Genomic DNA, 25,817 nt, shown 5'->3' on the forward strand with positions numbered 1-25,817 from the left:
TACGGGGTAGGTGTGTGTACCTGTGCTGGCGAGGGACATCCGTCGATATTTTTCCTTGGTTGGCGTGCCCTCGTTGGCTCCAGCTGTGGCGATGGCAAAGGCGGAGGCAGCGGACAGGGCGCTGCGGTTGTTGTCGAGCTCTCGACACGAGGACATGACCATGCCGTTGTTGTAGGAAAACAAAGAAAACTCTAAAGAAATGAAAACATTTATCAAAGCTTAATGGACATATTCTTTTCTATATGATTCCAAATTTCACTTAGAAACCTTTATTTAATAGCATCTTTTGAGGTTTAAAATGAATGTGCACTGGTTGCAGAATGGCCTGGTTTTCCTTGCACAAGCCTCCACCAGGGAGCACCAGAGACCCACACAACAGTTTCCCCTCAGACTTTCCTCTTCAAGAGGCTTTGATATTTAAGATGGTTGCAGCTAAATATAGCCACTGAATATCAGCATAACAGTGAAATCAACAGATTCCTTGCTCTCTGCTGTCTCTGAATCCTGGGAACACGGATCACAAGCAGATACAAATCTGTCACCCTGATCAACAGTTTCACACAATCCACATGTTACTGCGCAGCTTCTGCTCTGAAAAGCTTTTGTGCATTTCCGTGCAAAGATTTAGGAGGCGAAAATAATCTTGGCTCCAGTGAAACAGCCTCATTACTGGGGGCGGCAGGGAAAACACGCTCTTGATGTAGTTGCTATGACACAAGTTTCCTTAACACCTACTGTAGCCAAGCTTTGGTTTCCCCCACATGCTCATAAACATGGACAAATAGATATATAAAACTTCTAGTGTTTCACAGGGGGTTTCTTTTTTTCTTTGGATAACATACAGGACATTGCAATTAATAGAGACTTGGTTTTCCCTCTGAAAAATGATTATTTTACCACATATAAAATATGCTTTAGTGAGAATTAAGTAATGCTGACAGTTTTTAAGGTGAACTTGAATTGTGTCAAAGGCTTTGGAGTGTGCAGCCTACATGCTTGGTTATCAAACACTTGATTTGCGATTATATCACTCTTCACATTTAGGACACAATGTACCTGAGGAGTTTTTGCATTTGACGTTTTTCGGCGTGGTTGGAGACTTAGTAGGAGACGACTCTGCTTCGCCGTCATCACTCTGGGTTTGATCATTATCACTTTCTTCTCGCACGGAGAGATCTGCATCATAACGAGGACAAAGCAGTGAGATGCTCGGCCACTCGAACATTTTCAACCACAGCAAGGTAAACTTAGAGCTCGGATTGTTGTTCTACCTTGTTTGCACACCGAGGAGTCCTCCACCTTGTCCTTTTTGTCCTCGCCCTCATCAGAAATCTTGCTGGCGATGGGGCTGGAGACGTAGAGCTTGTTGATGTCCAACGTGGTCTTGCTGAATGGGGACATGGAGGAGTACATGCTTGCATAGCCATTTGAGGAGCAGCTGAGGGCAGCCAGGTCAAGAGCTTTGCCCCCAGTGATGATGGGGATGTTGAGGGAGAGCTTGCGGCGGCGGTTCGGGGATGAGTTCTTGGCAATCGCCAAAGGAGGAGGGGAGGAAAACTTTCTGCTGGCCCTGGGAGAGCTGGGAGGCTCCCCGTATAGGAGTTTACTGTTCTGACTGCTGGCAAAGAACAGCTCCAGGGACCTGCATCAAGTGAATTACATACATACGATGTTAGCACAAAGAAAGACGTTTCTTTGATATTTTGAAAATATGCATTATATTTGAGGAAAAAGCTTAGCTGAACAAACAGCACCTCCTGAATAATTCATGCAAAACATGAAATCAGATCTTTTTTTTTCTGCAGCCATGTCTCGACGTTTTAGAGCAGGATACAGACTGCAGCGTTTCAGTAAACCTCTCCCACTCCCTGCCACCCTCCTGCCGACCTCACGGGTTCCCATAAATAGCACAGCGAGTGATAGTGCGCATGGCCACTGCTGACACAAGCAGCCAAGTGTAGGTGTCTCGCAGTGACATTACAAGCGCCGTGGGAAAGCATACTGCAGGGCGTGGACACGGGGAGCTCTCCCTGATCTGATCCCCACTGTTGGGCTCTCACTTTGGGCATGTGGTGCAGTGAGCTAGCCCACAATGCAACACTCTGTCTATATTTCACACTATGGATCTTTTGCAAACAAGGAGAAAGGGAAAGGAGGGGAGGGTGGGGTCCTGCAGCACTGAGGTTGGTTGCCATAGAGCGATGCATCTCAGTTTAGACGCTCCAAACTAAAACAGAAGGAACTGAACCCAATTACTGCCATCAAACAGTGAAAATATAAATAAATTAGCACACATGCACGCACACATAGTGACACAATAGCAACATAGGACAGAGTGTTATCTGCTGTTTCCTAGTTTTTATATTTATCACAAAGGTAAACCATCTAAAACACATAAAGCTTCAAATTAGCTGATGAATCGAAGGCATCAATACATAATTGGAATTTAAGAATCTGGACCGTGCAAGTTTCCCTTATAACAACCATTTTATATGCATAACTCAAAGGGATAGTTCAGATCTTTTGAAGTGGGGCTCTGGGACGTGTCACAAACAGTTAATATCTTACCTGTTCTGGATAGCTTTTTGAAAGACCTCAGTTTGGAGAAACAGAGTTTAATTCCTACCAAACTGATGAGCAGAACTTCCAGTGCAGCCTGGGACACTTCCTGCAGTATTACCGTATTATAATAGTTCTACATGGATAAGTGTGTAATGCAAACCTGACAGAGGTGTGAAGGTTTATAAAACAGCGTTTACATGAATCACTATGAAATTTGTTGCATGAATTTACTTGAAGACTGCAGCAATCCACTTTGGCCTCAGTCTGTAGGCCAAAGATAGTTGCTGCTTCCACTCTTTGGGCTTGCAAAGACCCAAAGAATTTTATGTAAATAAACATCTAATGCAAAACTTTAAATGACTTTGCTCTTGGTCTCACTTGGATTAGCCATTAGCTCATCAGTCTAGTCAGAATCAAACTTTGTTTCTCCAAAGTCAGGTTGTTTAAAAAGCTGTCTACAACAAGTGAGATGTTATTTGTTCATAACATTTCCACAGAAAACCACCTTACAAAATCTGAACTTATGCTTTAAAAGTAGAAGTTTTAAACAAACAATCAACACTACAGTTCATAAACAGAAAAATCAGCTATATAATAATTATTTTCCAAAGCTGCCAAGCTTCTCTTTTAAAGTTGTGCATGTTTTAACAGCTTTACATTGTCCTTATTTGTCAGTTTTCTGAAATTGTCTCTTGAACTGGACAACAAATCTGTTATAAAATCTGTTATACATTAAACCAGGGGTGGGCAATCCTGGTCCCTGAGAGTCACTATCCTGCATGTGTTTCCTTGCTCCAACACACCTGATTCATTGGTTAAATTACCTCTTCATGTTTTGCAGAAGCCTGTTAATCACCCATTGACTAAAATCAGGTGTGTTGGAGCAGAGAAACAAGTAAAACATGCAGGATAGTGGCCCTCCGGGACCAGGATTGCCCACCCCTGCATTAAACAGATATCAAACATTGCTGAAAAGAGAAATAGAAGTGTATGATATGATTTGTTCGTCTGTTGTAAGTCCTGTCAGAAACTTTGCAGCATTCACGTCTGTCCAGATGCAGTGCGACTCACCGAGCAGGGATGGCACTGATGGGCTTCTTGTAGATAGTGATGAGTTTATCTAGCACCACGTCAGCTGTGGTGAACACACGATAGGAGTGCAGGAAGGTGTTCAAGAAGTCGATAGAGAGGAAACGGAGATCGGTCAGTCTCTCCAGCAGACGTTCAACGCTGGCGTAGCGGATCTGCAGCACTTTGCAGGAGTTCATCATCTTACTGAAGCGGATATCCACATCATCGCAATACAGGCTTGAATCTGATCTGTTAACAAAAACACACAGATGAGAGGGGGAAATAAAAACTAGACTGGAAGCAGGAGAAGAAGCACAGCGTTACATGGAAATAAATAGTTCTCACTTGATCATCTGTGGCACTGTGACTTTGGAGTTGTCCTCAAAGGCGTTCATCATGAGGCCGTTGCATCGGATGTTGTCTATGCACTGCAGGACACAGGCAGTGAAATAAACGGATAAGACGGGGGAAATGCTAGTGAGTTCTGTAATATGAAGGCTTTCGGCCGACATCCTCTGCCTGTCGTCTCGCTGCTGGAGATTGTTATGTGTGTTGACGTGCCTGGCTGATGTCACTGGTCCATGCAGATTTCTCCTGCCTGGAGGAGGCCACCAGGATGATGGTGAAGGACTGGCTGTCCTTTGGCTCCACGACAATCTTGAAGTCCAGGTGCTCCATGTCCTGGCTGCTCTTGTCTGATTTAGCTTTGAGGTAAGCAGAAGGACTAAACGTCATTTTCGTTACAGCTTCAATCGCATATGTAATGTAAATTTCAATTATTAATAATAAAAACAAAAAACAGCCAACATTAAAATAATGTAACTTCTTTTAAAAGATCTTAAAGCTCAAGTTAGGGTTTCTAATGTCATGTCTTTGTCTGTTTATCAGCAAGATTACGCTAAATTACGATGGCAAAACTTTGTAAAATTGAAGAGCAAGGGCAAAAGACAATTTCATTAAATGTTGCTGCAGATCTTGATAATGTTTTTAAAACTATCTTAGCAAGAGGTAGAGCACCATTTCACTTGGTAATTTATTTTTGCTGCAGCCTGATATAATTTTCAATTATTCTGATTACTAATTGTACAATATTAATACACTAATACACACGGTTCCAACTGAATATTACATAAAGCATCATACATGGTGCATATAATGCAAACTGTTGCAAACACTTACATTCATCATCCGTTCCCTCAGGGTCCTCCATCAAAGTGCAGTCTATTAGCGAGACGACTCCATTCTAAAAATAGCATTCAATGCAGATTCAGTTGTTTTTTTTTCATCAGCCACATTTGACCCAACAATGCATCTATGCATGACATAACAGACATTAATGCAATGTATTTTATTTGCTAAGTAGAAAACTACAAATTTTAGAATAAAGATTTTGCAGCTTTTTAAATGAATAGTGTCATAAAAAACATGTATGGCTGTAAATAAAACTAACAAAACAATCACTCAGCATCATCTGTACGGCTTTTTCAGATGAAACTTGCAATAAAAATGTAGCTCAGGTCTTTTTAAGTGGGGTTCCATGAAAAGGTTATGAATGGCTTATCATACCTGTTGTACATAGCTCTTTGAACGATCTTAGTTTGGAGACACAGAGTTTAATCATGACAGGACTGATGAGCTAATGGCTAGTCCGAGCAGGGCCGAGAACAAAGTGGATTCCTGTCATCTTAAAGCAACTTTAATCTTCAAAAAGTTCACAGTGGTTTATGCAATTGCTATTTTATAAACCTTTACACCACCATTTAAAAATGGTGGTGTAACTATTTAAAAAAAACAGCAATCCACATTGGTCATGGCCTTGGTCAGAATTAAAGCCTATTTCCCCAAAAGGAGATAGTTCAAGGAGCTATCTACAACAGGTAAGATATTAATTGTTCCTGACCTTTCTACAGAAGTCCACTTCAAGAGCTCTGAACTATCCCTCTTATCGAATAATAAAATCTACTCAATATATCATCACTAACTAAAAAAGTCTGATCTTTTACAACTAAAGATTTTCAAATTGGTAGATTTTATGAAATGTTTAAAGTTTGCACAAACACAATTTATTTTATTAACCTTTATTTAACCAGGCAAATCCCATTGAGATCATAGATCCCTTTTTTAAGGGAAGCCTGGGCCTGAAGGCAGCCTAACATGTATGTTTTTTAGACTTTGGGAAGAAAACTGGAGTGCCTGGAGTAAACCCACACAAACACGAGGAGAACATGCAAACCCCACACAGAAAGACCCTCCAAGTCCAATCCAGGGCTTGAACCCAGGAACTACTTGTTGTGAAGCAACAGTGCTGACCACTAAGAAATCATGCTGCCAAAACATGATTCCCCGTGATGAACTTGCCACCTGTTCATGCCGGCTCAGACATTTATGGGGCTCTAAGACTGTGATGTTCAGAAACAGGAGCAGCTACTGGCCCACCTTGGTGAGATGAAGCTTTCCTCCAGAACCCCTGGTGCAGATGATTAAATGCTTAGAGAAGAGGAAGCACTGCCTTTCCCCCTCCTTCTTTAGAGACAGAGAGCCCAGTCGCCCACGGGTGATTTTGCCCTTCTCGCTCATTGGCACCTGAATGAGAGACCCTGCGTACAGGAAACAAACAAAAAAAAATAGGGATGCACATATGAACAGAAAAGAGGCAACTAAACGACAAAAGAGCAAGGCATTACACAAAAATCTTAGCGCACATATGTAGTGCATAAGATAATGAGGATTAAATAAGCACTATTTGCCCTCTCCTCACCCATTAAGGCCTGTTGAGGACATCTGACATTTACAGTTCCAGATTCATCATCAGTTTGCCTCAGAACAGTCTAATTGCATTTGGAAATTAAAGACTGTCCTTGTGAGTAGTGTGTGCTCTTCCCCAGAGAGTGCCAACCCCCCCACCCCACCCCTACCCAAAACATCCCTTTTGGAGCCTGAGAGATCATGCTGTCAGAGCTGTAATGTGGAGGGACAAGAAATGCCCGCCTGTTGTGTTCAACACTCAGAGGTGGAGGATACCTTGTCTCACAAACGTCTGGCTGGTGTCGAGGAGCACTTCGCAGCCCTCGATGATCATGCGCTCTATTGCCAGGTTCTTCCTGATGTTTTCAGTCTCGCTCACCTCATCGTGCATTATTCTGAAAAAAAAAGACCTCTGAAACAAGCAAACCTTTGATGGTTTCTATGCCCAGAATTGTTGCCTTTCAAGTTATGTACTAACTGCTTAATTTTATTGGTTATCTAGATAGAAGAACAAATAATCTAAATAATCATAATTTTATGGGGCCTGTTTTAAATAGATACAATACAAAACAACACAATACAATATGATACCATACAAGAAGATGCAATGTGATACAATACAATACAATGTAAATTTGACTGTACTACTCCAATTTGAGCTTCACGGAATATTACTGCTTAGTAGGCCTGAAATAATGTTCTTTTTTTTAATAAAACAATGTCCTTCCAACTTCCAAAACAAAACCCATGCCTTTAACTGTTTGTGTATCATGCAAAGTGATGTGATTATGTGATTATCTGAGATGACTGGTTGTGAGGGATACCTCGAAAGCTCCTCCAGCTTAGATTTGGCGTAGTCCAGGCTGTTTCTCTCTATGTGTTCATGAGGTGTGTGGGCCAGAAGCTCGTGGAGTGTAAGAATGTATCGAGGAATCTACAGACAGAGAAGAAATTACATTTAAAGTACACACAATGTCAACGAAGCGAGAAGTAGGACAACATCGAAACTAATCAGCAAAATTTAATATCAACACAGCAGAGCCAAAAATCCCCAGCGGAGCGGACCGTCATGAAAACTGCATGCCTTGACAGAATGGGGCAATTATTAAAGCCAGAGCTCTTAAAACGGCCAGATTTTACACGCATTAAAGAGTGACAGGGATATTTCAAAGAAAAGCAGACAAATATGTGCTGCTTCTGCTGGTCTGTGATGCTTTGTTATGGGTTTTTAGTCTGAGAAACACGCCAGGAAGGGTTTTGGAGTTTGCTGCCTATAGTAACAAATAAATTAAATCAATTAAATTTGAATGCTTTGAACTGTATTGTCTTTGCATTGTTCGACCTTTGTTATATTTTTTATATTTGCTATGATTATTTTTCAGTTGTTTTTTAAAACTGGAGTAAAGATTTTTTACACAGAACCACACGAGAAGTCGTCTTTGGAACTTTTTATGAGGGCATCCTGTTTCACAGTCAGATACTGTAAAATATGTTTGTTTGATAAAGTAGAGGAGTCTATAAAAACAAATCTGACAAAAAGCCACATATGTACAACTTTTAAAAGACAAAGGTCCATGTTTATTTTTCATATGACACCAGTGAGCTAACCTGGAACATGGGGTAGGTGAGAAAGGTCTCCAGAGTCCTTTCCTCGCAGTCGGGCTTGGCCTCATACTGCTTCAGCAGCTTATCAAAGTCCCGGTTTTGCTTACAGTGAGCCAGGATCTGCAGGCTGTACTGGTGGTTCCTCACAAACTCCTGGTAGATATTGAGCATCGGCAGCAAGATGTCGAAAAGGTCCGCTGTGGAAACATCAATGCCGAGACAAAATAGTTGTACGAACCGTTGAGGCAAATATTCAACTTTAGTTCTTCTTTATACAAACTTGGAGATCATAAAAACAAGTCAGTAAAGAAAGAGGACTCTTACCCAGCACTAATGTTGGCCAACTTGCTATTCTGGCTTTCAGACCCTGGTAAAATATCTGATGTAGGAACATAATAGTTTCACTAAAAGAAAAGAAAAGAAACACAAATAAATACATTAGTAAAGATATGTTTTAAATCTCAAACAAAAATTAATTTGCAGATATCTATTTGATATTTTTAGGCTGCTTTTGTTTTTCTAAAAGATTATACATAAGCAGTATACATAGTGAGGAAGGGGGAACCAATTAAACCAGGAAGTGTGTTCTACTGTTGCGATCTGCACATTTACTCATGATTATCACTTTGTTTTTGCCGCTGGCAGCTTTCTGACAGTATCCTGCGCTCCGGGCATCTGTCCGCACCGCTCAGCTTGTAGCTCTGAGCGTGCATTTCATTATGGGTCAGATCCAGTCCTAAAGCAAGAGGTTGAGTTCAGGAGTTCATTTCCACTGGTCTCACGCTAAAACAGTAACAAATGTGTTTGTGTCATACAGAAGAAAGCCCCTGACAAACATGTTAATTTTTTTTCGCAGCATTTAGAATGGCTTCTTTTGTTATAAAATGTAAAACAGTTCTCATTTATCATATACTGGTTGTCAAATTAAAAATAAGATAATAATAAAAATAATCACTACTGATATGTCTTAATAAAAAGTGTTTAATAAAAGCCACATGGCTGCTGCCGGGTGCTCACTTAGTACAGATTGCTCTTTGGAACTTGATGCTATCAGGTTAAACTAATGCGTATATGGTATTAAAATGTATATTTTGTTACAGTACTCCCACATTATTCTGCAGTAGATACAAATGTGTGCAACAAAGGAAAAGAAGATGAAAGCTGATATGTAATTGAGAAAAATTCTGCTACATACAGTCCAAGTGGACTGGAGATGGTCTGAGCAGGCTTTTACACCAATTCAGGTTTGTTTTACAATACAGCTCTTGTGCGTTTCTTCAGATAACTAATATTAGGTTATATAAAACTCTAATTATCATCTATTATCCCAAATCAAATAATATTAAGACTTAAAAGCCTGCTATTTTGATGTGACTTATGTAGCCAGTTCATAAAGCATGTTATTGGGCTTTTTTGTGCTACCTAGCATAACATAAAGGAAAGGTATTTCTGCAAGATGTGTGTTTTTTGGAGGAAACTGCAACGTGGTGCAGCTGGTTACTAGTGTTGCCTTGCAGCAACCAAGTTAGCCTTTCTGCAGATTTTCTTCTTGCATGTGTGGGTTTTCTCCAAGTACTGCAGTTTTCTCCCTCTGTTAGGTTAACTGAAGATTCTAAGTTGGCTCTAGATGTGAGTGTGTCTTAGAGGTTGTTTCTCTCTGTGTGGCTCTGTGATGGACTGGTGACCTGTCCAGGGTGTACCTCGCCTCCACTGGAGTCAGGCACCAGCTCCCTGCAACCCTGAACAGGAACATGCAGGTATAGCAAATGGATAAATGGAAAAATATGTTGCTATTGTTGTTTTCATGCCAGTTGTGTTACTTTTTTCTAACTTAACTTAGTTGTTTTGAGTCCCTGCTTCTAACCAATTCGTTTTTGATCCCTGAAACTAGTTTGTGTGTGAAAAAAAACAAAAAAGATGTACATTTTTAAGTAAAGTTATTTCAAACTTTGGGACAAGACTATTTTTCTTTCTGCTTGAAAGTTATTTGTGCAGCTCCACCACCAGACCTGTCGAACTACCAGATGTGGACGTTGCTGCCTATTAAAGGTAATGCAACAGCCTTTTTGTGAGCATTTCATAAAAAAGGGAAAATTGCACTTCTCTATGTATTGAATTTATTTTAAGTCCATGACCATGAAAAAAAGGCTCAATAGTGCTGTAGTGCTAGAGAGCAGGTTTTACCTTGAGACAGCGTTTGCATATCACAGAGGTTAAGAAAAGGTTAGATTATATTTAATATGATTTGTATAGAGCAATAAAAGAAAAAATAATAAATACGAAGGGCTTGAACAGGTTTCTTTTCACTGTGAGGATTCATTGAGTTTCCTGCAGCCTGAATATTTAGTACACCAGTTAACCCACGACATACTGTAAACCACAGCAGAGATGTTTGAAAAGTCTTACATGTTTATAGTTTAGCTTTTAGAAATGGGTTTGAAAGCAACACTTGTCATCAAAATGCTCAAGTTATTTTTTTTACTTTTTAAATTGGTGTCTGATGTTTGGCAATAGTACCTTAATGACTAAAAGCTGACACATCCTCATGTGTGAACAAAATGAAAAATATGAAAAAAAAAAAAAACCCAACAGCTCTCAAACGATCTGAAGATCTGTGTGGGACAACTTGAGCCAACCTGTTGAGGAATATGCTGCTGACGTCATCGTGGGTGATGGGCGGCTTCTTGGAGCTGGCGGCCATGCGCAGCGGCCTCAGGAAGTTGTTCACCAGGATGTGAAGCTGTTGAACATACTCCGCCTCTGAATCCAACATGCTGAACACCACCTGGTTCCTTTTCCTCATGCTCTCTGCGTGAGGCGAGCGGATGTAATCCTGGATGATGGTTTTCCACTTCCTCCTGCAAATCCAGCCTCGCAGAAAACTTTGAACCTGCAGGAAACCATGCAGCCGGTCAACATCTCATTACAGAATATATAACTCTAATTCCAAAAAAGTGTCAAATGTTAATAATAACAGAATGACAGGATTTGCAAATCTCATAAACCCATATTTTTCTCACAATGGAACACAGTAAACGTATCAAATGTTAAAACTAAGAAATTGACTTTAAATATTCCAGGAACTGGAGAAATCTCTGTGTGCAGAGGCCAAGGCTGAAAGTCAGTACTGAATGCCCCATGATTTTCAGGCCCTCAGGCGGTACTGCAATAAAACCAGGCCTTCGCAGTGCCTTCCACACATGCTGCTTAAAGCTCTATCGCGCAAAGAAGAAGCCAAATGTGAACACCATCCAGAAACACAGCTCAGTTGGCTCATTTAAAATAGACTGAGGCAAAGTGGAAAGCTTTTCAGTGGTCAGACAAATCAAAATTTGAAATTTTTTTGGCAAACCACAGGCAGCATGTCCTCTGTGTCATCCAGTCTGTTATCAGGGCACAGTTCAAGAGCCAGCCTCTCAGATGGTATGATGGTGCATGAGGGCCTATGGCACGGAGCCGGTCATACACATCTAGAGTGGCACTATCAATGCAAAAAGATATATACAGGTTTTAGAACAACATGAGCTCCCATAAAGACAAAGTCATTTGCAGGGAAGGCCTTGCATATTTCAGCAACACAATGCTAAACCAAATTCTGGATCCATTACAACAGCATTGCTTTGTAATTGTAGTAGTAGTCTGGGTTTCGAACTGGCCTGCCTGCAGTCCAGACCTCCCACCAATTGAAAACATTTGTCACATCCTGAAATTAAAAATCAAGCAAAGAAGACGCAGGACTGTTGAACAGCTAAAATCCTACATCAGACAAGAATGGGACAACACTCCCCTCCAAAAGCTCCATCACTGCTCTGCCCAGTTCCTAGACGCTGACAGATTGTTGTTAACGGTGGGAGACATGGCCCTGTCATTTTACACAATGTCTGAACCTTTTCAGAGTTGGGATTGTACATGAATTGAAGCAACACCTTTAAACCGGAGCATTCACCTTTTTGATCTTCTTGATTTCTGAGTCGTCCTCGGTTGGGGCAGCTGCTGGGCTGGCGTGGATCTTCTCATTGTCTTTGAGCAGGCCAGCAATCTGTCGGGGAAGCAACCAGAAGAAAGACCAGTCATTCACACTTGAGCTAACCTCATCCTCTCACCTACTGTAACAGCCTGTAAACAAAGTGACTATGAGTGCTGTCATCACAGAATCACAAGTCTGACTAAACTAGTTTTGTTCCCTTGCCTGCTGTTTGGTAAGATTATTAAGAAAAGAATATAGTGACGCTCATTATTACGATTAATTTTATTTGTTGATAAGCGTAAACAACAGGAAGTTGGAAAAATAAATCCAGTGTGGAGTTGCGCTGAGCTGTTTGAATCTGGAGTGTGTCCTCTCACTTTGTTGCCACAGAGACAGTTAAGTGTCATTTCATTTCAGAGAAGAGGTGCCAATACAAAGCAGAGTTCATGCATATTCAACGCATAATTCGATTTGAGCCATCGCATTTGCACATTAAAGTAAAATGACCATTTGATCTGAAAAATACAAGCAAGGACACGAGCCTACTGGAGGCTATGTTTCTGAGAGGACACGCAATGTGGAGAAACGCTGGCCCGAACACGACTCCACGATGGGTGCGGGCTTTCGTTTCTGTCCCCTTGCTCGGGTTTACAGATATGAGGCACACGTAATAATAATCAACATAATCCCTGCTCTTCCACTTCTTTTTATTTTTGTGGTGCTGGCGAGTCAAGGCGAGAAAGCGACGCAAACAAATCTTGGAAAGAAATGTGAGTGCAGAGCGAGAAGCAGTGGTAAAAGAATCTTATTGTGCCAGGAAGTCTATTTACAGTAATTCTGACTAATATTGTGTGTGACTGCACTCACTTATCTCACTGCCTAACCGAAAAATAGGTCGCCACATGCATTTAGCTAAGAAAACAGGAGCCTCTTCCCAGAAGAAAACAAAAAACAAACAGTTATTAATATGTTTGATCCTGTATTAGTATGAAAGAAACTTAATCGTTGATAAGACCTGGAAGGTAGTGGTGAACCATCATTGTTTAGGAAGAAAACTAGTTGGGAAAAATCTTATTTATTGCCTTTCGCCTTACTTACAAAAGTAATTAAACAAAGATCAGATCTGTTTTGTCAAACCAGGTATTGGGGATGACTCTCAGCTACCACCAAATTTTAGATCCTCATCTGTAAAATTGATTGATTTATAGCCAATTTTGTGTTTGCTAATGTTGATGAGCTGTTTGGCCAAGGTACCAAGTTGGCATTTGTGGCAAATTGTGCTGGACTGCAACGCATACAAATCCCAATTTATTTGCCTTAATTGGGTTTGTTGAGTGTAAAATAATAATAATAAAAAATAAATCACAGTAAATATTACCTCTGACTTCAGCCTTTCAATCTCTATTTCTCCATCTTCTATCTGTTGTCGAAGTTGCTTAGCAACTGTTTTCTCAGTCTCCACGATCTGAAGCAGATGAAGATACTTCTGCATGAGAGTCTCATGCTCGGTGGCCAAGTTTCTGTAACTGTACCGCACAAAAAACACACACATGAGACACACACGTATGGTAGCATCAGCAGCACATTCTGTCTCAGTGCATGTAGTTTTGTCTCACATTAGAAGATTCAAATGTGTTTTGTGTCATATTGAAACCCCCCGGTTGAAACCATGGCAACATCGGTGACAGACCGAACACGCCAGTCAGAGATTTCTTACTCTCCAACCAACCAATTCAACATCTAATTGCCAAGTCTTCAAAATTACACTGAAGTGTGCCTTTACCTGGCGTGTGATATTGCAGCCACCCATTCATCGCAGTCTTTTACATCTTCTGTGCGCAACTCAAGAGCCTTTTGGTTTTCATGGGTGAAGCTGACTGTGAAATAGTACTGAAACAAAAAGGGGAGGGGGGGGGGGAAACCGTGATGAATTCCAGCTTTAAAGAACAGAAGCTATCAATGACTTGACCTTTATGTTCTGCATGTAACACAATCCAGCCTCCTCTTGATAAATCTAATATATGTTGACTTGACTTTCAGGGGTTTTTGCCTTTCTGTGTTTGTTGTGCTGCCTCAGTGCTGCAGACAACAAGCGGGTGATTTAAAACCACACAGAGCCTGGGGAAGCCACATCTTCCTCACCCACCAGTGCGGTTGATGGAGCACACTGAGGACGCCCTCCCCCAGCTCAGATTCTGGGATGTCTCTGGTTCCCAGGAGGAAATGCCATAAGACACGGAGGCTGGAGCCAAGTACATAACTGTGCTATACCTGTTTCCTAGCAACTCTGGTCAACGTGAACAGTTGTTCACAGCTGCTTTCTTTTTTTTTTTTATTTGTTTGTTTTTTTCTGTCAGCTGGACTGATGGTGGCTGGAAAAATTAGGAACTAAGTCCAGGATTCGTACACGTGTTGCCCATTTTCAGACCCAAACTTTTAGGCTGTTCTTTCAATTTTTTGCCACTTTTGACACTAAAACATCTGCAAATTTATTATAATTTACTGCTTCTGTACTGTGGCACTGTTTTAATCTATCTATCTATCTATCTATCTATCTATCTATCTATCTATCTATCTATCTATCTATCTATCTATCTATCTATCTATCTATCTATCTATCTATCTATGATTATAAATAGTAGAAAATGGACATGATGGTGACAATGTTCATATTTAATTTACAGTCAAAGTGAAAAATACCCTGCTCATGTTAGAAACTTTTGTTTTTCTTTTAAAATTTTATTTTTACTTTTAGACAGTGCAAAGGGCAACTATGTCAAGAAACATCAAGGTTTTCCAAACTCTGTTTTCTTTTCTCCTCACTCATCCAGACTTGGAAAATCCTAAAATTAAATTTCATACTTTTCCATGCTTTCCAAGACTGCATAGGATCTCTGTGAGTTCCTTTTGTTTTGTGTCATGGATATATTATTCCTCTTGACTAAAAGTACAATCCTCAGGCTTTTAATTTTTTTTAAATGCTCTGTTATCCAGTAATATGAGAGAAACACACACAACATAAAAACAAATCTTCTTTTTCCGATGGCTTATTTATTCTCATTCAGAAACATTTCTATAAGAGTACGAACAGAGAAGCTTTCAGGTATTCGACTTTTTGACAGCTCCTGGAGCAAGATACAGTGTCAGGAATCAGCTGAAGTTAATATCCTGCTTGTTAAATCCCACTTACTAAAACAGAACTTTTACTTTTCTCACGTTTGAAAAGTTTGCACACAGTTAAAACTACAAAACTAAACTTAGAGATTTCTACATTTTATGTGCTAGCTTTTTAGATATACCAATGAAACTTAAAAAATAAAAACACTAAAAAACACTAAAGTAATCATATTCATAAATATTTATCACTGCATTTTTCTTTCTCCAGCTTCAAAGCACGAACAGCACCTGATTGTTTGAGCTGCAGGAAGTTGTGCTGGTTTTCTACAGAGACGCCAGTTAACTCTGAGGGATGTGACCCGAGCTGTTGGAGAGGAAAGACGGAAAAAAAGCTTCAGATACTTAAATTTGTTGTTGGTTTAAGGGCTTATTTATTCGTATTCCTGTCGTACTTCAGTCTCAAGAATGTATTTATGGTTCATGTAAATGCAATTTTATTAATCTTTACATTACTGCCAATTTAACTCAAGTTATCACATAGAATTCTGTGGGTTTTTTTTTTTGCATGTGCAAACAGTAGGTGCACCTAGCTGTAGCACAACCAGGGAATCCTGGGACACTTCCAGGAGAAATATATTTCTACCATGCCAAACTGACAGCATTGTACAGGTTATAAAAGAGCATTTCCATTTACTTCTAAAATGTAAGATTAAAAGTTAGGATGGCAGCAGTCCACTGTCTGGATTTTAGTGCAGATCTGCAAATTTTGTTTGTTTGAACAATTTTTGAGAACGAGTCCAACTCGATCAAAGATCTAAAAAAGTGGAGCTTAAATAAACTGTAACATCTTTCTTGAATGGTCTGTGGATGACTCCAGACTGGTTGATTTCAACTAATCCTTGATCTGCAGATGTACCAACAACCTGCAAACAATCATTCATGGCCTACTGCTTCTTCATCTACACTATCAACAAAATTTGGTAAAAAAAAATAAAAGCATGCATGTTGCTGAACTCTTCCTTTACGATCATAGTATGAGCATGGTGTGAGGCACGAATCTGTTTTAAAGATCATATTACAGCAATACTTTGTGACACGATAATAAATGTTATGTTAATGTTATTGAGCAAAGGTTTCTTTCTTCCTATGCAGTAGATATGGATGAAAAAAAGGTAGCAAAGTTTAAATGTTTCATTATATTGTTCCATTAAGATTAAAATTGGCTTACAGAGCCCTGTTGCATTGCTGCAAAAGTGATTTCTGAAGCATGCAAGGATCTATAAAGTGTTGAATTTCAGTGTTTCCAAGTATTCTACATGCAACTGCTTTAATTTTAATTTATGTTGTCCCCTTACAAACACCACAGCCATTGGGTTTTATTTTACTGCCACATACGGTATTACCCATGTCCACTGGTCTCAGAGTGCAGCTCGTAGCTCTGTGGAGCTTTTACTCGATGAGAACAAGCTGCTTTTTCTATAATTGGACTCTGACCCCTCGAAGGTACCGCAAGGAACAAATTTAGCTCCGATCTAGTACCTCACATTAATAAGAGAGATGCGATGCACTGACTTTCTCTGTCATCACGCCTCTTCCAACTGCATCATTCTTTAGGATGCAAATAAGGGTTGCCATAGAAACCTTAGGCGCAAGCATGATCATTTTCACACTAACTGCATAAAAAGCTACAGGGCTATATGTAACATAGAGTTACAGCAATGCTGAAATTTTCACAAAATTATGAGGGATGTTGGAAAGGGATTACATTTTTGGATACTTGAATTTGAGCATTTCTCAGTGCGATCCGGATTCGCCGCACAAGAACTGTTAAAAACATGCAAGATGGCAGAGCTGTTGATGAGTGTTTGTAATGTGCAAACATTTTAAACAGCTCGTTGCAGGAACAAAACACCCCATCAATCTTTAGAAGAAAAATAAATCGAAGTCATTCAGGAAGATATTTTGGGTGCCTTTAAAGCAACTTTGAGAGCACAGCAGTGTGTTGTATTCTGCTTTGTCAGCATAAGGGCAGCTGTTCACAGTTTGAGTCTGGTCTCAGTTTGGACTGCAGCCCTACCTACAGAGTCAGGCACAGAGACAGGGAGACAGCAGAGGAAATATCTCAGCGGAGCATTATGTTCACAAACCTCTCTTTTCCCAAATTGTTGTGGTTCTGATTTAACAGCGAGCCAGGGTGGAATCAGCGCTTTATTTTGGTCATTTATGATCTGTATTCCCAACGGATGCTATATAGACTACAACAATTATGGACATCTGATAGGAGGTAACATGTTGGCTATCATGCCAGTACAACACTCCAGCCTGATCCATTTGATTCAGGTCATCTAGATAAGAGCTGACTGATCACTGCCCCCTTGCTGTTTCCCGGGGCTCAACTGTAAATATGATCTTTTACCACAAGATGGAAACCTTGAAACCACAACTTTTTTTTTTTTTACCCCCATGTTTTATTCGAGGGTGGTGGTGGTAAGGGGGGTGCGTTAGACTCTAACACAACCCCCCCCCCCCCCGTCCCCCCATATAAAAAACCTGCCAAAAACACGATGACTGAAAGTCAAAAGGAGACAATAAGCAGAATGCAAATGCATGCCTTCGACATGTCCGTGAATCCAGCTTTTACGCATCGTTAGAAAGTAGTAGGTTTTTTTTTTTTGTATAAGGAAATAAAAGAAAGAAAACGGGGAACAGGTTTGCTGCATATGGTGTCTGCAGCAACATGGTTAGGTGTCTTCATTCTTCTTATCTCACCGTTAAAGCCGTGCACGAATTACATAACGTGCAATAAAAGGGATGTGGAAGCTTTCCTGCTGCAGTGAATTTGAGGTCATCGTGTGATGAGATGTGAGCAGAGAAGAGGACAACGCATTGTTGGAAATGAGAGATATTTGTGGCTCAGAGGCTAATTTTACATTTTGTGTTGCACCTTTTTTTTCTCTCTCTTGCAGAGAGGGAGCAGAGCTTGTGCATGTGTGTGTTTGTTTGTGTGTGAGGGCGCGCGCACGCTCTCCCCCCCTACCTGCTTCTCCAAACACTCCTTGGCTGACTGGGAAGGTTTGGGTGAAGGCGCCCTGTCGCAGATGCATCCCTCCAACAAGTATAATCCCGAGGGCCGAGAGCTGGACTCGTTCTCAAAATAAAAGAGCATGTTCTGCAGCAGAGCGAACCACTTTGTGTGCCATTTCGTGTTGTCGGAGCTCTTTTTGCTCAAGCACCCTCGTCTCGTGCCGTCCTTCTTCGCCAAAAGCCCCAGATAGGTGACATGACCATCATTGAGTCGTATTCCCTTCTGCATCTTTGAGGAGGCAGGGTCGGCGGTTACATCCTCCTGAAGTCAAAGAAACAAAGACGAGATGTTGACTTTCTCAATGCGGACTTCAGGCTGCAGGCTCGTCCACTCTGACCGACGCATTCACCGCGCTGGCATTTGACTAAAAACAGAGTTGCAGAGCCGCAAACACAAGTCCAGGCATCCTTAAAAAGCTTTTGTCATACTCCGAGCGCGTCTAAGGTCCTCATTATGCGATCGCGTGAGTGCAACATTAGAAAAAAAGGAGGAAAAGAGGGAGAGAAAAACAGACGCAAGATGAGAGGAAAAAGGGGGTTTGAGGTCCGTTTCTCACATGAAATCTCCAGAAACCAGCAGCCTTGGTGCTGAGCTAGGCAGAGCTGGCTGAAGTCACATGACGCATGCTTGGGAAAGCAGATTTTAGCACCTTGGAGAGGTTCTTCTCAACGACATGCTGCAGAAGTTGACTCCCCCCTCCCTCCCCCCTTCTCCTCCTCTCCTTTTTCCCAGACAAACAAATATCATCGGGGAAACGAGAGAGAAACTGATGGTATCAGATATCCCTAAACAGGAAGACCTGTTTAATGGAAATCATCCATCTGGCAGCCTGCATAATCAGGAAATTTCATTTGAATTTTCAAACGGTTTTCTTTAGCTTCCTTATTTTTTTCTAATTGAAATTCACACAAGCTTGTGTCATAAATTTATAGTTATGTCATATTTTTTGTAATTGAACAGAATTATTGTTCAAGAAAGAAGATTAAAAAAAACTATAATTGAAGTTGTTTTGAAACATAGATTTGCTCCATGGCTTTCTGTTTGTTCGACATGATTATGCAAATAAAAAAATATTTTTGAATAAAACAAAGAAAGCGTGAGTTCAGGTCAACCTTAAGATGTGTTAATGTTTGTTACAATTATAAAATATTTTGCTCATGGTTCAAAAGTTATCTTAATCTAAAGTAAGGGTTGTCAAATGGTGGACTGCAGTCTGGATCAGGACCCAAATGAAGTCTTACCTGGAACCACATCAGATGTTATCTTGGTAGAATGAAATGATTATATTTTACATTATATATTTTTTTGTTGTTGTTTTTTGCCTGTTCACCTGCCAGGGGTTGCCACAGTGGTATGGCAGTCATAGATCCACATGTTTGTTTCGGCACAAGTTTTACACTGTTTGCCCTTCCTGATTCACCATTTATCTGGGATTGTATCCGGCACCAGACGTAAACAGAAAGTGCCCTTCCAAAAACTGATATATTTTAAAAATATATATAAATATATATTTTCACTATGTTTATGGTAAATCATTATAGGAGCCCAGCTTTTCTAGCACGTACAGTCATCAATTCTTGGTGACATTAATTCACACATCTGACCTGTGGTTTCCTGTGGAGAGAAGCTGCTCGCCCAGAGAGAGGTATAGGCCTAAAAAGACAACATTGTGAGGGAATAAAACTTGCACGGCTGTCACTAAAAGATCATTTGAAATGATACATGCTGGAGAAAAATTACTTGAGACGGACCTTGATGAATTTTAATTGAAAACTCCTGATCTGAGGGATTAGGCCTTTTTGTTTGCATGCGTCACTCATTCACCACAAATCACAAATAACACGATTTTGTAGTTTCTGTCAATATTTGGTAAAACTCAGAATATTCTGCAAAGGAAAGAGGGCAAAATAACACAAATAAAAGCCATCAAATGACACCTACATTATGAATGTCAAGAGGTGAGGACAATGACTGTGCAAAAGTCCACAAAAAGAACAATCACACTTAGTGGACAGTGAAAAGGAAACCACCAAGCTGTCAGATCTGTTCACTGTGAATCACTCACTAAAAACTAGAGAAGAAAACCGCATGGGTTACAATATTTTACTCATCTTATTTTTTGAAAAAAACAAACAACAACAACAAAAAAAAAAAAACAGTTTCCTGACAATTAATCCCTTTTCTTTGACTGAAATGAGACTGGACAGAGTTTGAAGTGTGAAATATAGTCAGAAAAAGGATTTTTTTTTTTTTACTTTACTCTACAGCTTTTGTGACCTTACTTTGTGATCAGGAAAATGTAAAACATGGTAATGAAATAAAAAGTATATATATTTTAAGCAGAATAAGAGGAAGAAGACTAACATTAAATTATATTACTTAAAAAAATCACATTATATTGGTGTTCAAAAACTTTCTTTTAGCTTTTGATTTTGTTTTTACATTTATTCACTTTAAACAAAAACCTCATATTTCTTAATTTATTTATTATTCTTACCTAATTATACACTTGAGTTTGTCTCTAAACACTGGATCCAACCAATGATGTGTGACAAAGGTTTATTGAGTAAGTCAGTGGGAAAAATCGCAGAAAAGCGACCTAAATTTGCAGCTGAAGTTGGTTTGAGCTGCGCTGTGAAGCTCTGCGGAAACAAACAGACTTTGCGTGTCTCCGTGGCTGCAGAAGCTGTAGCCGTAAGGTAAAACACGCTCAGTAACACTCGTTGGGCACCTAATTTGCTTAAAAGGCGCCAGTCCTCCAGTTCCTTCTTAGAAAAAACATTCAATTTTTTTTTTTTACTTTATGGTCATCATTTTAATTTTCTCTGATCTATGCTGCCATCCCTCCAGAATTTGCAGCATTTTCTTCAAAATGCTCCCAGTTCTATTCAATTAGACAATCAACGAATCTCCTCAGTGAACCATGAATTGGTCATGAATTGATTCAGTGTTAGGCACAAGCATCGAAAGCTGCCCAGTTTTGAATAGATTTGCATAGGGCTTTTTGGTTTTGTAGCTGTGTGAGCCAAGCTGCAGCACAACAGGACAGTTGTGCTAACTGTAAGTACATCCAGTCCATCCTGCTCTGCTGACCTAATCAGTTATTCTTGGCAGGAGCAGAGAAATTATTTCCTAGAAATGATGTTTGTGAATGTGACGCGTTGCTTGATGCTTGTTTAAAGGCATTTCTGTGCTTGAAGTGATTCTGGCTGCCTGTCCTCCAGATGATTTTCATCAAATGAAGTCTCAGCAGCTCCGAAGGAGAGACATCAGAGTTTAGGTACAGGTGGATGTGGGAGAGTTTTTCATGAGAGTCGGTAACAACGTCTAAACATATGTTCATTTCTGCTCGTGTACAATGAGACAACCGAGGTGTAATGATCACATTTTCAACACATTTAGCATCACTGGACAAGAGGATAGAAGACTGACTGATTCCCAAAAGGCATGACTCTCAGGCCTCCAGTCTATAAATTTATTGACCAAAAGGAAGCTGGAGTTCCCTGAAAAACAAAATGTAAGCTCAAAGAAAACATCAAACTTCCCAATAAAAGCCTTAAACAGTCACAATCTGAAGCAGAAACCTAGGACATGACAGCAGTAACCTCTACATCTCTGTGCTGTCAACTCTTTTTTTCTGGCTTTGGTTAAATCTTGATTTGATAAAGGGAAAGGCACACAGTGTAAAGCTCACAATCTTAAATATATCATGTTTGAGCTCTTTTTGCTTTACTGAACACTTAAAATTACAATAACTGATGCCTTGAAAGCAATGAGAAACAGTTCATAACAGGAAACTGTATAAGTCAAATTTACATTTGAAAAATCTACTTTGATCACCTGCCACCACCTACCTGAAAGGCAGGTGATAATGTTTTTGCCTACGTCTGTGTGTGCTTGTATGTCTGTCTGTTAGCAAAATAACTCATGAGCCACCAGACAGATTTGTAACGAAATCATTGAAAGGAAGTCTACAATCTTTGGAGCACACCAAGTTTAAGATGGCTGTCACACAAAATAGGCTACAGTCAGTTTTACACACAGTGATCTCAAACTGAACGTGGTAGTGGCTGAGAGTCATTCACAACACATGCTCTGAGCGTGACATCACACAATCCTGCATTGTGTGGTTTTCAAGGCCTGACCCAAACAGCTACAACAATGTTCATATAAAAGTGTAATTATTCAGGAAATACTTTAAATGAAGTTATTTAAACTATTTAATGTGTTTTGAAACTGTGACAACTAAATCAAAAAAAAAAAAAAGCTTCATCAGCAAAACATTGTTGACAACCTTGTTTGTGATGTGTGTTTCTGTCATCAGTGTGTGCATGAAAGTTTCTGTGAGTGTGTGTGTGATTTTTCTAACAGTTCTCAGTGTTTCACATATCCCGCTGTAGTGTCCTCGCTCTCTCCGAGCTGCCAATGAAAAACCTCAAATCCTAATTACATGATCCACCGGGCCTCTAATTCGCCATACTCCTCTCAAACGACATTTACTAATTGCTTCCTTCTTTTTTTAGAAACAGCTATGAGGATTTTGTCCGACACCCCCCCTCTTCTCCCATCCCATCACCAGCACCACCCCCCTCCCTCGTGCCATCATGCTCATTGTCATGTAGGAACAGACGAGTTGGCTGTCGTCTGCCGTGGCGGACACATTTTGTTTGATTGAAAGTGAGCATATGCAAACAGACGTCTAAAATCAATGTAAAGCAAAACATTCTGGATTATAATTCTTTACAGTGAGGAATTAATCAAAGCCTCAGATCAGCGAACAAATGACAAAAAGCAGAAGCCGAGCTCGTTTGATAACTTGCTTTAGGAGGAGGAGAATGCAAAAAAAGAACCGGAGAAAAAGTTTTAAAGCCACACTCATGTTATAAACAAGTAGATGCAATTCTTAATAAAAAAGTTAGCTTAAAAAAATATATAAGAGTGCCACTCATGTGGTAGAAACACACCAGGAATATATTTTTTTATAAAAGGTAAAAGTATGTGTCATGAGGGGTGGAAGAATGGTGGATTTGGACCCAAAATGTGGATGACACTGAAGAGAAAAAAGTAATTTATTCAAAAGAAAGAGACAAAAACAAATGACTGACGTGGCAGCAGAGACTAAATAACAAAACTCACAAGGAATGGCAAACTGGGAACACGAGGAGGAAGACATGAGGGAACCAGACAGACCATGACAGCGAACAAACAAACAAACAAACAAATGAACCGGCAGGTATGTGACGTGAGGTAGACGACCAGGTTTTAAAGGCAGAGGATGATTGGTAAGAGGACACAGGTGAACTGATTAGCAAACGAGGGACAGGTGCAGATGGGCTGACAGGTACTGAACTGAGGACAGGTGAGTAATGACAGAAGACACAGAGGGCACAGGGAGCAAAGCTAAACATAAAACTAAACACGAGAACAACAAAGATATGAAACAGAATTACAGAAAATCAACCTAATACAAAAAACCCCCAAAACAAATCCTGACAGTATGCTTTCATACATCAATCTATTTATTATACACATACTTTGTAGTGAACTATCAATATATTTTATCATTTCATTGTGTGAATGCTGACACAGCTATTGTTTTCCTGTTTTAATTATTTTTTTCATACTCATTTCATTTCATTTTAGCCATTCTTACAGCTCAATCAGGACATGGGTGCTGTGGCTGTTCTTGTTTACTCTCAGGTGGCAAACAAATGGCACTTTAAACAACCCTGGCCAACTGGGGGCTCTTTGGTACAAACCACCTGCGCGTGTTTTCTGCTGTCAGATTGTCTCCATGCCCTAAACACCTCCCTGGGTTCCTGCACAGCTCACCCTAACATTTTGGGGGGCTTTTAACTAGAAGTGGAGACTGCAATGTCTCCAATTGGGCAAGCTTGCATTGCTCCCTCGGCTGCTGCTTCCTCTCAAGTAAGGTTGATTCTCCTGCGTCAAAACTGGTTAGGCTGCCTGCCACTCACAGCTCATGGGTGTGGGGGGGGGAAGTGGGAGACACTGGACCCTATGAGACAAACGGCACACAACCTTCAAATGTATTTGGCGAAACAGGTTATATTTCCAGGAGAAAATTTTGTTTTTATACATATGTTGTGCAACAAAACTGTGCAGATATCAGAGTATCACCCGGGGTGGCTTAATCATAGTCGTAAGCAGGATGTTCGGATTTGTGCGCATGCAGCTTTCATGTGTGCCTGGGTGCTTCCCATCAGAAAAATCTGATTTATTTTTATCAATTTACCCTCACACTGTTTGTATAGATTAACAGATGATCACACAGATACACCGTAATGTCAGTTTAACATCCAAGGCACATATGCTGTGTGTTACTTTAGCCAAAAAGCTTCAGTCTGAAACTTTGCAGCTTTTTTTTTTACCCTACACATGCATCACTTTTACTTTATGTGTTCTGCTCAAGTACTCTATTTTAGGAGCGGGACATGAATTATAGAGAAAGTGGCAAACAATGTGTATTGCAATTGCTTTTCTGCTGACCTAAGTGCTCAGGGGCGGGGGGTGGGGTGGGCAGAGAGGGATGTGTCTGGGAGGAGTGACCGTGAGCTGCTCTCGGAGTGTGTTGGTGGGCTGTGTGTCGGCAGGATCCCGGCTTTTGGCAGCAGCCCAGGCCATTGTGATCCCTGCGTGCTGCTGCCCACAGGGTCGCCACCTGGCTGCCGATCTCTCCAATCTCTCCGGGTTACGCAGAGTGCATTCACAGCAGGCCTGTAATTGAATTTCACACACGTCACAGTCAGCTTTACTGCGTTGTCTGCGAGGTGTGTGCCCGGTACTTTGAAAGACTTATCTTGATGAGAATGATAAGGATCAAGAAGCACAGACTTGAGTATTCTCTGCACACGTGATCCCATGCTTAAATAATGTAATAATGTTTGTAGTACTTTCTTGTACAGAACTGCTCCCTGTTTTTTTAGCTTTACAGGAAATATTTTTGTTTGTGACCTTTACTAAACTGAGTAAGTAGTGTGTTCTTATAAACAGCAGAACTAATCAATAAGTGGACACAAAGAAATATCATAGGATAGGAGGGTAAGATGATATATGTGACTGTGGCTCAGGGTTGTGTTCATCAATTTAGACGAAAGGCACAATACAAAATGAAAACTGCATTCTTTAATTTGAAATTAATCTAATGATCAGTCAAACCACGCTGAGGCTTTGGGGAGGGGGGCCTTCTAAAGACAAGAACTGAAACTGGACATTTTAGAGAGAAGGTGACAAGATGTGCTGCAGTAATGTAGAAAAAGTATGTTTTGTCGATTTTTTTTTTTAAACAATAAAAAACGCAAATTAGATCTCCAAAGTTTATTTAGATTCTTGTGAATTATTCTAAACTGGGATTAGGAACTCAGCATCATTATGTCACTGATTTTACTGATGGTTGCTGCCGTCAGGTTTTTATACTTTTACTTTTTTTACTTTAGTTTCTGTTTGCTGAATATGAAGCACTATTTGGTAAAATGTTTTACAGTCCTGCTCACCATTATTGGCACCCATGAAGTTTAAGTACATATAATGGAATATTTACTGAAGGAAATTCATCAAGTGAAACAACATTTTATTGCTGATAGCTTGTGCTTGATGCAAAACAGCAAATGATCAAAAACATTTAAAAAGATAAACATTATGAGG

The 25,817-nt window shown here is 40.2% G+C and overlaps 1 protein-coding gene across 4 annotated transcripts in view; it reads right to left on the reverse strand.

Annotated features, from left to right (window-relative positions):
- Positions 1 to 22,729, reverse strand: part of rasgrf1 (Ras protein specific guanine nucleotide releasing factor 1) — a 29,309-nt gene extending 6,580 nt beyond the window's left edge. Inside the window, exons 1-19 of one of the 4 annotated variants that reach the window (XM_017405807.3) lie at positions 19,904 to 22,729; positions 19,757 to 19,805; positions 18,105 to 18,413; positions 13,734 to 13,840; positions 13,329 to 13,476; positions 11,930 to 12,022; positions 10,620 to 10,873; positions 8,308 to 8,387; positions 7,987 to 8,180; positions 7,203 to 7,312; positions 6,655 to 6,773; positions 6,070 to 6,230; positions 4,813 to 4,876; positions 4,195 to 4,337; positions 3,979 to 4,061; positions 3,634 to 3,882; positions 1,272 to 1,642; positions 1,057 to 1,176; positions 21 to 191 (exon numbers count right to left, since the gene is read on the reverse strand). In XM_017405807.3, the coding sequence (XP_017261296.1) occupies positions 21 to 191; positions 1,057 to 1,176; positions 1,272 to 1,642; positions 3,634 to 3,882; positions 3,979 to 4,061; positions 4,195 to 4,337; positions 4,813 to 4,876; positions 6,070 to 6,230; positions 6,655 to 6,773; positions 7,203 to 7,312; positions 7,987 to 8,180; positions 8,308 to 8,387; positions 10,620 to 10,873; positions 11,930 to 12,022; positions 13,329 to 13,476; positions 13,734 to 13,840; positions 18,105 to 18,380 (2,743 nt within the window). In that variant the 5' untranslated portion in view covers positions 18,381 to 18,413; positions 19,757 to 19,805; positions 19,904 to 22,729. The other 3 variants (XM_017405805.3, XM_037978309.1, XM_017405809.3) reach the window with 3 other exon arrangements.
- Positions 22,730 to 25,817: the final 3,088 nt, after the last annotated feature.

Source organism: Kryptolebias marmoratus, linkage group LG11 (assembly GCF_001649575.2).
Source record: "Kryptolebias marmoratus isolate JLee-2015 linkage group LG11, ASM164957v2, whole genome shotgun sequence".
Lineage (NCBI taxonomy): Eukaryota > Metazoa > Chordata > Actinopteri > Cyprinodontiformes > Rivulidae > Kryptolebias > Kryptolebias marmoratus.